This window comes from Macaca mulatta, chromosome 11 (genome assembly GCF_049350105.2).
Source record: "Macaca mulatta isolate MMU2019108-1 chromosome 11, T2T-MMU8v2.0, whole genome shotgun sequence".
Taxonomy (NCBI): domain Eukaryota; kingdom Metazoa; phylum Chordata; class Mammalia; order Primates; family Cercopithecidae; genus Macaca; species Macaca mulatta.
In genome coordinates this window covers 100,738,028-100,751,055 of record NC_133416.1, presented here as the reverse complement: position 1 = coordinate 100,751,055, position 13,028 = coordinate 100,738,028, and the positions used below count along the sequence as shown (strand labels likewise).

At 39.4% G+C, this 13,028-nt stretch overlaps 1 protein-coding gene across 1 annotated transcript in view; it reads left to right on the top strand.

The window, feature by feature from the left end:
* The window catches only part of UBE2N (ubiquitin conjugating enzyme E2 N), a 31,750-nt gene extending 25,966 nt beyond the window's left edge, over positions 1-5,784 (top strand). Inside the window, exons 2-4 of the mRNA NM_001193594.1 lie at positions 4,362-4,608; positions 4,783-4,923; positions 5,602-5,784. Of these exons, the coding sequence (NP_001180523.1) occupies positions 4,362-4,608; positions 4,783-4,923; positions 5,602-5,642 (429 nt within the window). The 3' untranslated portion in view covers positions 5,643-5,784. The remainder of the gene's footprint in view (positions 1-4,361; positions 4,609-4,782; positions 4,924-5,601) is intronic.
* Positions 5,785-13,028: the final 7,244 nt, after the last annotated feature.

The window sequence follows — 13,028 nt, the reverse complement described above, 5'->3', positions numbered from 1 at the left end:
TCAAAACAAAAAACTAGTCTTAAAATACCAGAGACATTACCTAAAATGGCCATGGGTTTAATTAACACATTTTGGGGAAGCATTTGCTTTGTATTTACATCTTATGACTATTTCAGTATATTACTGTGCTGAGAGAGAAGTTGTTTGTTGTTGTTATTGTTGTTTTTAACATACGCCCTGTAGCTTGTGGAATGAAACAGTTTAAGATGTATTATTTTTCTTAGGTGAAGGCAGTGTAAATAAAATATTCTCATTTATTGTTTTTCATACCTAAAAGCTTATTTAAGTATGATTATTTTTCTGGTTAAAAATAAATAAAATTAGACTATTTTTCCCCATACTTGAGTGGCTCCTTTTGTTTTCCTTCCATAATGTGCACATCCTGCCTTGAAAATAACCCTGCTTTAATGATGTTAACGATGAAATTGATAGTTTATTTTCCTCTCTTTATAACATCAAAGAGATTCAGAATTCAGTAAATATTAATTGAATTATCTATTGTGCCAGGCAGTGATCTAAATGCTGAGGATATAGCAGTCCATAAAACAGACTCAAATCCGTCCTCTCATGGAGCTTAAATTCTGAACAAAATAAGTAGAAATGAGATTTGTTAGTAGTGCTGTGGAGATAAAGCTGGGGAGTGGGGATAGGGAGTGTACAGGATAGGGTGGAATGGGGTTTGCAATTTCAGTTATGAGGGCTTCACTGAGAAAACATGAAGATCTTAGGAGCTGAGGGAACAAGCCATATGGATATTTTGGGGAAGAAGAGCAAGTGCAAAGCCCTTGAGGTGAGAGGATGCCTGGCAGGTTAAAGAACTACAAGGAAGCTAATTTTTGTCTGGAACAGAGAAGGTAGGGGATGGAGGGAGAATAGCTGAAGATGAGTCAGAGAGGTGGGTGGAGTGAGGGCATCATATAGAGCCTCTTTTGGGGGCCCATTACAAGGACTATGACTTTTTTTTTTTTTTTTTGAGACGGAGTTTCGGTCTTGCTGCCCACACTAGAGTGCAATGACATGATCTGTGCTCACCGCAACCTCCGCCTCTCCAGTTCAAGCGATTATCCTGCCTCAGCCTCCTGAGTAGCTGGGATTATGGGCATGCGCCACCACGCCTAGCTAATTTTGTATTTTCGTATTTTTATTAGAGATGAGATTTCTCCATGTTGATCAGACTGGTCTCGAACTCCTGACCTGAGGCGATCCACCCGCCTCAGTCTCCCAAATTGCTGGGATTACAGGTGTGAGCCACCGCACCGGCTCAGGACTATGACTTAAAGGGTCTGTGGGTAACAGACCTGCGAGGGAGGTAGTGAGGTCAGAAGCAGGAAGAATAGGTTAGGAGGGTGTTGTAGTATGCCAGGTGAGAGCTGATGGTTGCTTGGATCAGAGGTGTAGCAGTGGAAGGGTGAGAAACAGTCCAATCATGAGTAGAATTTGAGGTATTAAAAAAAATTTTTTTTTGACAATCAGGCTAGATGTGTGTGGCATATGAAGGAAAAGGTGGATCATTTGGAAAGATGAGTTTGCCAATAACTGACATGGGGAAGTCTTTATGGGAGGAGCAAAGGTTGTGGGTAGGGAGATCATGTTAAGTTTGGGATGCTTATTAGACATTCAAGAGCATATATCGAGTAGGGAGTTACAGAGGCAAGAGGCACGATCAGGGGAGAGGTCTGGGCTGGATATGAATTAGGGGAGGCTTCAGCTTAAAGAGTCTATTTAGTGTTTAAATTTATTGCATTACATGAGATCACTGTGGAAATGTATAAACAGAGAGGAAGCCCTAGGACAGAGCCCCAGTGCACTTCAGTGTTGCCACGGTGGGAGATAGGAAGAAACCAACAAGAAAACTAAAGGAAGCTGCTGCCAGACAAGGAGGAAGACAGCCATGAGAATGTGGTGATAGGAAGTTAGATAAAGCTTTGCAAAGAGGAAGGAGACCAGCTGGATAAGATGTTGCATTTAGGTCAAGTAAGATAAAGATTAAGCACTGGACATTTGATTTAACCTTGTGGAAATCATTGGTGACGTTAACAAACAAGTTAGTGATAACTACAGCTTGATTGAAGGGTGTGTTCAAGACAGAAGAGGAGGAGAGAAATTGGAGATGAGCAATTACAGATCTCTTCAAAGAGGAGCAAAGCAAGGGGCAGTAGCAGTAGCTGTTTGGGCGAGTGGGGGTAAGTTTAGTTTTCTCCTTTTATGGGAACATAACAGCAAGTTTGTGTAGTTTGGGGAAAGATCCAGTAAAGAAGGGAGAACTGATGATTCAGGAGAGGAAAGAGATGCTATTCAGTGTTCTTGAATAGTTGAGAAGGAGATGTAAAAAGTAAAGTAGGGCCGGGCACGGTGGCTCATACCTGTAATCCCAGCACTTTGGGAGGCCGAGGCGGGCGGATCACGAGGTCAGGAGATCGAGACCATCCTGGCTAACATGGTGAAACCCCATCTCTACTAAAAATACAAAAAATTAGCTGAGCGCGGTGGCGGGCGCCTGTAGTCCCAGCTACTCAGGAGGCGGAGGCAGGAGAATAGCGTGAACCCAGGAGGCGGAGTTTGCAGCGAGCCGAGATCGCCCAACTGCACTCCAGACTGGGCCAAAGAGCGAGACTCCGTCTCAAAAAAAAAAGTAAAGTAGAGGTTCCTCTTCAAAGACTTTCCTCCCCATCTAATTAGGAATAAATAGTAACTTCTCTTAGAAGCAAAATTTATTCAAAGACCTGTGCTAACATTCTTAAATATCTGCTAACCATAATAAAGAAATCAATATACTTTATGTTCTTAGCTCCCACAATTTAGCCTAAATATTTGCCCTGGCATGTTTATACTGCTGCAAGCAAGCAGTAGGTTATAGCCTGTTCCTCTTCCTTATTTAAAAGTGTTTTTACCTTTCTCAGCATTCCACAAGTGGCTTCCTCCTTCCTGTGTTCCCCTCTACCTTTACTTCTTTTAAAAATTCTAAGTTGCTAGCCAATCAGGATAAATATAGAATGTGAGGTCCCATTCGAGCCGATGGAAACCAGACACAGCAGTAGGGTGGACGCGTCAGGTTATAAATGACCCTGTCTCCTTTGTTCAGTGTACTCTCGTGGCAAAATTCCTGGCGAGTGTACCCTTTCTGCAGGAAGTAAAAATGGCCTTACTAAGTAAATTTATGTTCAAGTGCTATTTCTTTACAGCACCGAGGAACAAACATTTCAAACAGATAAGTAAGATCTAGTGCTCAAGAAGACCGATTGGCCCTAGCTAAGAGTACATGGCATTTCATCTCTACAGGAGAAAAGCCAGAGCGTATAGGTGCAGATGCAGGGAAATGTCCAAATGCTACAGTGGAAGCTGATGGAAGTATCTAACTTGTCATGAAATAGGAAGCATGAAATAGGAACATCAGCCACAAGTGAGGATGGGGATGGAGGTGCTGGAGGTTTGAAGAGAGAAGAGAAAGAATAATATAGTTATTTAGGAGAGAGGGAGAATGATGAAAGAGAGAACTAATGATATGTTTGTTGGGAGTATTAAAGGTTCCTCTGAAGTTAATTGTCAATTTTAGACTAATCAGCATTGTTAAATATATTTCTTTAGCCCTGTTCAGGTACCTGGGCCTCTTATCTCCTTTCTTTAGTCCATTACATTTTTCAGAGGGGAAGTTTTCAGTGGGTTTAAAAACTAATTTTTGGCCGGGTGTGTTGGCCTATACCTGTAATCCTAGCACTTTGGGAAGCCAAGGCGGGCAGATCACTTGAGGCCAGAGGCCAGCAGGGCGATACCGTCTCTACTAAAAATACAAAAATTAGCTGGGCGTGGTGGTGCACACCTGTAATCCCAGCTATTCCGGAGGCCGAGTTGGGAGGATCACCTGGGTCCAGGGAGGTAGAGGCTGCAGTGAGCCAAGATCTTGCCACTCCACTCCAGCCTGAGTGACAGAGTGAGACCCTGTCTCAAAAACAAACAACAAAACACCACCAAAAAATCCCAATTTTACTTTTTAAATTTAAATAGCTTGGTTTTGGTTGAGTTTAGAGCAAGTTGCCTTACCTATGTAATCCTAATGCTACTTTATTTTACTTGAGTAAAATATCAGTTTTATTAACCTAATTTTATTATCAACGTATTTGTAGACATTTGTAGCCAAAATGTATGACACCATCATTGGTATTTGCTTGCAGTTGCATTCAGCTGGTTGTAATTATTTAAATGGTATTTTTTTGAATTTTGCATTTTATAAGCAAAATAAATCCTGTTGGAAGATTGGAGATGTTCTATTATGCCTATTTCCAAGAGATGAACTTTCTAATTTTACTTTTGGTGTCTAGTAAAGGGACATTTGTTTCACAAATGTGTGTGTTTTTCTGTTGTAGGAAACCCAGCGTTTGCTGGCAGAACCAGTTCCTGGCATCAAAGCAGAACCAGATGAGAGCAACGCCCGTTATTTTCATGTGGTCATTGCTGGCCCTCAAGATTCCCCCTTTGAGGGAGGGACTTTTAAACTTGAACTATTCCTTCCTGAAGAATACCCAATGGCAGCCCCTAAAGTACGTTTCATGACCAAAATTTATCATCCTAATGTAGACAAGTTGGGAAGAATATGTTTAGATATTTTGAAAGGTAAGTGTTATCTTTATCAGCATATGCTATTATTAAGCTTTCTCCTTTTTCTCTTAAGCATTCCATGTTTAGAATGTAAATATACAAAGACCAGAGAGGTCTGCGGGAGGGAAGTGAAGCAGTTCTGGGCCTGTTTTTTCATGCTTCATCATACTGGGCCTGTTGCCTTCATAGATAAGTGGTCCCCAGCACTGCAGATCCGCACAGTTCTGCTATCGATCCAGGCCTTGTTAAGTGCTCCCAATCCAGATGATCCATTAGCAAATGATGTAGCGGAGCAGTGGAAGACCAACGAAGCCCAAGCCATAGAAACAGGTATCTAATATTCATTCTCCTTCACACCACTTCCACTCTTACAAACAAATTTGTATTGCCACTTAAACTTTTCTAAAGTTTCTCTTGGCAAGGAAAAGAAATAGAAAAAAAAAATACTGTAATGAGTGAGATCCTGCTTATAGTATGTAAATACCTCTTATAACAAAATGGCCTGCTATGGGAACCCCCCAAATTTAAAGACAACCTGTAATTGGGAGATCTTGGAGTCTCTTGTAACTACACCTGGTTTAACAAATACTAAGTGCGTACCATTTATCTAGTTATATGTAAAGAACACTGGAAAACTTTTGAACTGTTTTTGTAACCCATTTGATTAAAGTATTCAGCTGTTTATGGCTAGAGAATTTGGAGTCAAGAAGCTTCAGCTACAGATTTTAAGAAAATTAGTGGGGAGAATTTTGTATCCAGAAATGGACAACTTGGTTCGAACCTCTTGAATTTTCTAGAACTTACGAATTTTATTGTAGTGTTTTGGTAATTGGACGTATACAAAATCTTTCAGCCCTGATCCGATTTATAGAAAAAGGCATGAATTTAAGAGATTACAGCATGACATTTCCATAATTAACTTAATAGTGTTTGTTTGCCATTTATAGTTTGGAAAGTAACATATTGAACTAAGTAAAATTATAATTGTGTGTTTGTTTCTGTCTACAGCTAGAGCATGGACTAGGCTATATGCCATGAATAATATTTAAATTGATCCGATCATCAAGTGTGCATCACTTCTCCTGTTCTGCCAAGACTTCCTCCTTTTTGTTTGCATTTAATGGACACAGTCTTAGAAACATTACAGAATAAAAAAGCCCAGACATCTTCAGTCCTTTGGTGATTAAATGCACATTAGCAAATCTATGTCTTGTCCTGATTCACTGTCATAAAGCATGAACAGAGGCTAGAAGTATCATCTGGATTGTTGTGAAACGTTTAAAAGCAGTGGCCCCTCCCTGCTTTTATTCATTTCCCCCATCCTGGTTTAAGTATAAAGCACTGTGAATGAAGGTAGTTGTCAGGTTAGCTGCAGGGGTGTGGGTGTTTTTCTTTATTTTATTTTATTTTTTTTTGAGGGGGGAGGTAGTTTTATTTTTAATTTTATGGGCCCCTTTCCCCCTTTTTTGGTGATCTAATTGCATTGGTTAAAAGCAGCTAACCAGGTCTTTAAAATATGCTCTCTAGCCAAGTCTAACTTTATTTAGACGCTGTAGATGGACAAGCTTGATTGTTTGAACCAAAATGGGAACATTAAACATCACAGCCCTCACTAATAACATTGCTGTCAAGTGTAGATTCCCCCCTTCAAAAAAAGCTTGTGACCATTTTGTATGGCTTGTCTGGAAACTTCTGTAAATCTTATGTTTTAGTAAAATATTTTTTGTTATTCTACTTTGCCTTTGTACAGTTTATTTTACTGTGTTTATTTCATTTTCCCAATGTGACAATCGTATTTTAAAATTAAAACTATGGAACATTCTGTCTTGGTCTTCACCATCTGGCAAATTGAATGGCAAGAGGTGGATTTCACCAGTTTCTTTTCACTGATGCAGATTTGTGTTAAGATAGTACTGAATGGAGTATTTATAAACTGGCCCTGAGCATGCATAAAGCATCAGTATCTGACCTTTTTTTAACCTCCTAGGAATTTGAAATAAATGTGTTTGTGTTGTCTGATTAGACGATCATTGGTGTCTTGCCACAATGTTTAAAAATTACTGTACAGGAAAGTCACAGCAAAGATAGCAGTTGTGACTGACATGTAGGACTTTCACAGTTGTGCCACATTTTTGCCTAAAATTTGGGTTATGACCTTTTTCTTGGTTCTTGTCTGAAAATTTCATCTGTAACCTTTCATGTGTGTTATTAAGAAACACTGATCTGATAATCATTTGGGATTTGCTGAGGCATTTGTGAGTCTTCCTTATAAACCTGATGAGCAGATCTCAAGCATCCAACTTGTGTGTCATCAGAAAGGTTTATTCCTTTGAGAGTAGCAAGTCCTCAATTAATGATTCTTGCCTTCATCCCTCTAGTATTTGCTATGGGAGCTCCTTTTATTCTTTAATTTGGAATTCAGTAATTTTTCTTCTTTATTGACAGAATTCCTCCCCTCACAAAACTGTTCTTTCCCACTTCTCTCCATATCTAATTCCTGATTCTTGTAATTTTTAAGTCATAAATGTAGCCAGTCATAAATACATAAATGTTAACCTTGGGTTGGAACCTTGTCTCTTGCAGTTTAAGGTAATGGATATTGTAGCCCATCTGAATTTTCTTCACTCTTTTTCTCGTAATTCTGGAGTTTCTTCAGATTGTGGTGTATTTTATTGTGCTCCTATGTAAGATGAAGAATTAACTATTAAAATTACATTTTCAACATACAAAAGCTTTTGATGACTGGTAACTGGTATCCTTCCAAATAAATGCATTGCTTGGTAACAAATGTTAGCTTAATGCAGACTAAAATTGTTAACAACCCTAATATTGTAAAATTTGAAATAATAACAGCAGTCGTCATAACAGTTCTTGGGTTGTTTAAAGGGTGCATTTGACTATAGCTAAGGAAACTGAATCTCACTTTAAAAATGAACCACACAAAACTTCAAGAAACGAAATAGAGATCAACATTTACTGCCTGTAGTATCGCTCATGGTTATAGCTAGTATCACGTAGTGATTTACAAACCATGAAATTCCAGAGTTAAATCTGTTGCACTACAAAAATATGGCTAAATGATGTCTGCTAAATTTGTGAGTTACAGAAGTACAGAAATAAGTCATTTTCATTTCAAATGCCGTGAATTTCTAATTTCATGGTATCACATTTTTTTCCTTTGCAGTTTTGGTAAGAATCTCCCATTGCTTTGATAAGACTGTCTTTCTCAACCAGTGGGATGAAACAACTGCCAGTGTGTTCACTGAGCCTTCTTAGGACTTAAGGGGCTCTGGGAGAGGCCAAGGCAGCAGTTGAAAACTGCAGCTTCACCTGGCCTTTGGGCCTGTTTTCCCTGGCCCACACAGTATGGCTGGTTAAAACATTCTGAATTTGATGCCAACATTTTTAAAAATCGGGAGATTTACATGAAAATGCAGGATTCTGGTAACTTTTGAATGAGCTGAAGATCTGGCAACAGTAGACCTGACCCACTTTCGTGCATGGGACTCAACTGAGAGGATCTGAGTAGCGAACACCGTAAGAGCATGTCATGTCTTCTTACCAGCTACTCTCCAGTTGGCTAGAGTCTCCTCCAAGCACACCTGCTAGTCCTTCCTCCTTGTAAGCCTTTGACTTTGTAATCCCTGGGCTAAAGAAAACATTATTCAACAAAAGTGTTTCATGTTTGCCCACTAGTTGTTGGGGATCATTAGGTGGTGAGTTAATGGCATGGAGCTTTCCTTTGGGACCTTTTACTCTAATGGGGAAGGGGGACAGACAAATAGTTGTAACTCTGTCATGGAAAAGGGAAGTGACTTGGACAGACTTTTGGATTCAGGCCAGATGAACATCTCCAGGCAGAGGGAACAGCAGCATCTGCAAAGTACTGGGAGAGAAGAAAAGAATCTGAACATTAATAAGCGGCTTCCTGAAAATCGACTGCCCAGGCCAGGCACAGTGGCTCACGCCTGTGATCCCCAGCACTTTAGGAGGCCGAGGCAGGAGGATCACTTGAGTCCAGGAGTTTGTGACCAGTCTGGGTAACATAGTGGGACCCAGTCTCTATTTAAAATTGCCTGTTAAGAGGCTTTTCTAAAATCTTGAGGTGTTGATAGGAGCTTTATGTTTTTTGGCTTTTTTGATTTGTTGTAGTCTACTTTGCTGTGATTTGCTTGTGCTCTAGTTACCCTTAGTCCTCTCAAAGGCTGTCTAGCAAGATATTAGGTCTAAAGTCAAGTCATCTCTTGGTATTTGTCTGGAACTGGTTCTAGGACTTCCCTTGGATATCCAAATCCACAGATGCTCAAGTCTCTGGAATAAAATGATGCAGTATTTGCATACAATCTACACAGATCTTCCCGCATACTTTAATATTTAGGTTACTTATAATACCTATTATAATGTAAGTGCTATGTAAATAGTTACACTATTGTTTAAGGAATAATGACAAAAATATACATGTTGGCTACAGACAATGTTTTTTGGAATATTTTCTATCTGGTGGTTTGAATCCACAGAAGTGGACCCATGGATATGGAGGGCCGACTGTATATAGAACCTTACTCTACACCAAGAATGTACTTTTAAAACAATTTCAAAGAAGCACTTACAAATAAGATTAAATACAAACCAATAGATAAAAGTGACAGGTGCTATGGTGGTTTTGTGGAGAATGGGGAAGGAAATCTATCCTACAAGACATTATAAACACAGTGACCTAAGTGGAACTAAATGGGATCATGGAAATGATAGGAATAGGCTTTATTTTTCTGTTAAATGATTCAGGAACCTTTTTTTGGCTGCTCTAGTACCCTTTTTTTTTTCTTTTTTTTTTTTTTTTTTTGAGACAGTCTCGCTCTAGTTCAGGGTGGAGTGCAGTGGCACAATCTCAGCTCACTGCAGTCTCTGCCTCCTGCATTCAAGCGATTCTCCTGCCTCAGCCTCTTGAGTAGCTGGGACTACAGACACCTGCCACCACGCCCGGCTAATTTTTTGTATTTTTAGTAGAGATGGGGTTTCACCATGTTGGGCCAGGATGGTCTCTATCTCCTGACATCATGATCTGCCCGCCTTGGCCTCACAAAGTGCTGGGGTTACAGGCATGAGCCACCGTGCCTGGCCCCGCCACATCTTTTTTGTTAGTTGCAGTAGCAATACAACCTTATCTAGAAAAGCTGGCCAAAAAAAGAAAATACCATAATAGGGTACCTAAATTATTGCTTTATATTAAAAAATGTAATATTCGAATAAGTACTTTTGGGCTGGGATGGCATTTCATTTAGCTACTTGGTATGACATCCATCTTAGGGAATTATATGAAGGTTTATATTTTAAATAACATAAAAAGCAAAACATGCTGAATGTAATAATTTGAGTGAAGTGTAAATAATAAAAATCTGTAATCTACCACCTGGACTGGTAATATGTTGTTTGTTTTCTTAACTATACACTCACCACTGCTCTAGTCTCCATTTTATCATGGAAATTAGGTCTATTCCAAGAGTTGGCTTTATGGTACTAACTGGGTAACTTGCCATTAGCTGCCATGCTGGGAGCTGGACTAAAATTTTTCCTGTTAAGTGTGGAACCGAATATTAAGAGTTCGGGTCTCCCCAGCCCTCTCCCAGTTTCATCTTTGTCACCCTTGAGCCGATCTCATTTCATGTATCTTGTATGGCCCTGTTGGGTGGCACTCCTAAGTGTATGAACGTAGACTTGATACCAAGCTGTGCCTCTACTACTGATCACATGATTTTTTTCAGTTTCTTGTGGATTGTAGAAACATATAATTACTGCCTGAATGTTTAGATTTTAAGTTCCTTGTAGCAGAGCATTTTATAGTGATCATTAAGGAACTTTTTCTTTCTGCCAATCACCTTATCTATGGGGACAGAATGTTTTAGAAATTAGAAAAGATTTAACCCCATGTTACCAACTAGAATAGCATATTTCCTTTTTTTTTTTAAGACTCCTGATCCATCTCACCATATGACGGCTTTTGAAATAGTTCCATGATCTATTAGTAAATATCGATAGTGCTTAAGTTTTATTATAACCTAGTAAGTTTACAAAGTCTTCTGGCTTAAGGTCAGGAGTAGATATCAGATCTGGCAAAAGCAGCTTAGATGTGATAGGTTGGTTGCACTAGATTGAACTTGGCCCTGTTTCCCTTAGGTTTTAGCAGGATGCATTAGGACTGAGCAACCAAGTAGGGCCAAGTTCTTGCAATTCATGTTGTTTTCTTCTAAAACAGTAAATATTTTGGCCTTTGTGGGCCACAGGTCTGTCTCAACTACTGAATTCTGCCATTGTAGTGAGAAAGCACCCATAGACGATTTGTAAACAAATAGGCATAGTGTGTGGTTTTTTTTTAAACCACCTAAAACATTAAAAAAATTTTTTTAACTTGAAGGCCATACAAACAGGCAGTGGGGTGGGGTTTGGCCTGTAGGTTGTAGTTCTCTGCCCTGCTCTTCTGGCACCGATTACTCACTGCTCATGTCTATTTCCCAAAACATGTTTTAAACCATACAGGCCTTTAAAAACAAAATCTAAAATCTGTACAACCTCATTTTAAGTGACTAAGTTTTTTCAGTGTATGCAAATGCGTGCATAAAACATAGTTCTGTCCTAGTGTTCTGCCTTTTTCAATCACTGTTGAAAGGATTCTCCTTGTGGCAGCACATAGCTCTTTGGTAACCACGAAGTATCCATTAAATAGATTGCCATGACTTAATCCCATTTGAATATTAAATTGGTACCAGTTTCATAAGTCCTACAACACACATATCTGACCATAGTTTGGTTGTGCAACTTGTGCATTTGTTGACTAGATTCCCAGAAGTGGAACTGTTGGGTGAAAGGGTATGTATGCAGCTGTAATACTAAGTAGCTCTCCGACAGGGTGTATCAGTTTCCACAATCAGACCCTTACCCGAATGTCATTTCTAATGACTATAATATTCCACTATATGGAAATTAACCGTTACAATCCCTTTGCTGCTGAGCATTTTATTTTCATGGCTTTCCACTCCAGTGCCTTGTCTTGATATGTAAGTCTTTGTCCACATTCCTGTAGATAAGTTGAATTCCTAGTATATTTACTTGGTCAATAGGCATGTTTCTTAAGGTTGATAAATAATGATGGCCAAATGAAAGTATTTTACTAACTTAAGGAATGAATTTGAGTAAAAGCCGAGAAAAGCAGAAAAATTTACTTTCATTGTCTGATACTGATTAGCATCAGGAGAGTGGCAGTCTACATATTGGGAGATGTTTGTCAAATGTTACAAAAATGCATTAATAATAATATCAGGTATCATAATTTGTTGAAATCATATCAAGGTGGAAGAATTAAAGAATAGTTCCCTGGCTAAAAGACATTGAACCTTTTGAGTGTTAAGGTCTTTGCTATAATGTCTTGTTTGCTAAAATAGGCCTTAATGGCCCTGTCATCTTACTGCTTGAATTTAGCCACTGGCACCAGTCAGGAAGGTATTAAAGTAGCACCAGAGACAGATTACTTTCCATCCTGACTTTTGTCCTACAGCTCCATAAAATGTTACACATTTTGTGGAAGAAATCACATCTACAAATAAAACTGTATTGCTTTTGAAGATGATACAAGCCTACATATAAAAAGCTGTAAAACCTTGAAAAATACTAAAGGATGTAAAAACACCAAGATAAGCTGGGCATGGTGGCTCATGCCCATAATCCCAGCACTTTGGGAGGCTGAGGCAGGCGGATCACAAGGTCAGGAGTTTGAGACCATCCTGGCCAACAAGGTGAAACCCCGTCTTTACTAAAAATACAAAAAAATTAGCCCGGCGTGGTGGCAGGCACCTGTAATCCCAGCTACTAGGCAGGATGAGGCAGGAGAATCGCTTGAACCCGGGAGGTGGAGGTTGCAGTGAGCCGAGACTGTGCCACTGCACTCCAGCCTAGGCGACAGTGCGAGACTGTCTCAAAAAACAAAACAAAAACCACACCAAGGTAAATCACTTAGCTCTACCCCACTAGAATATAAACTCTTTGAGATCAGAAACTTGTTTTTTGCTCTTATCACAAATACTAGGCATAAAGATGCTTGTTATTGAACAGCAAATGCTTTAAAAGACCTGTAGGCCAGATGAGGTGGCTCATGTCAATTATCCTAGCACTTTTGAGAAGGCTGAGGCTGGAGGACTGCTTAAGCCTGGGAGTTTGAGACCAGCCTGGGCAACATAGCCAGACCCCATCTCTACCAAAAAAAAGTAGAGTCCTGTAGAGAATTCTTATACTCCAAAGTGAAGGCAACATTGCAAAGGGCCAAGTTTCTCATCCCCTCCAACTATTAAAACCCTAATAAAAAATAAATGACACTCGAACAAGACTTTTACATGAAGATTCTACAGTTGGTCTTGGATAGCAGTCTATTTTAAGAAATGTAATGC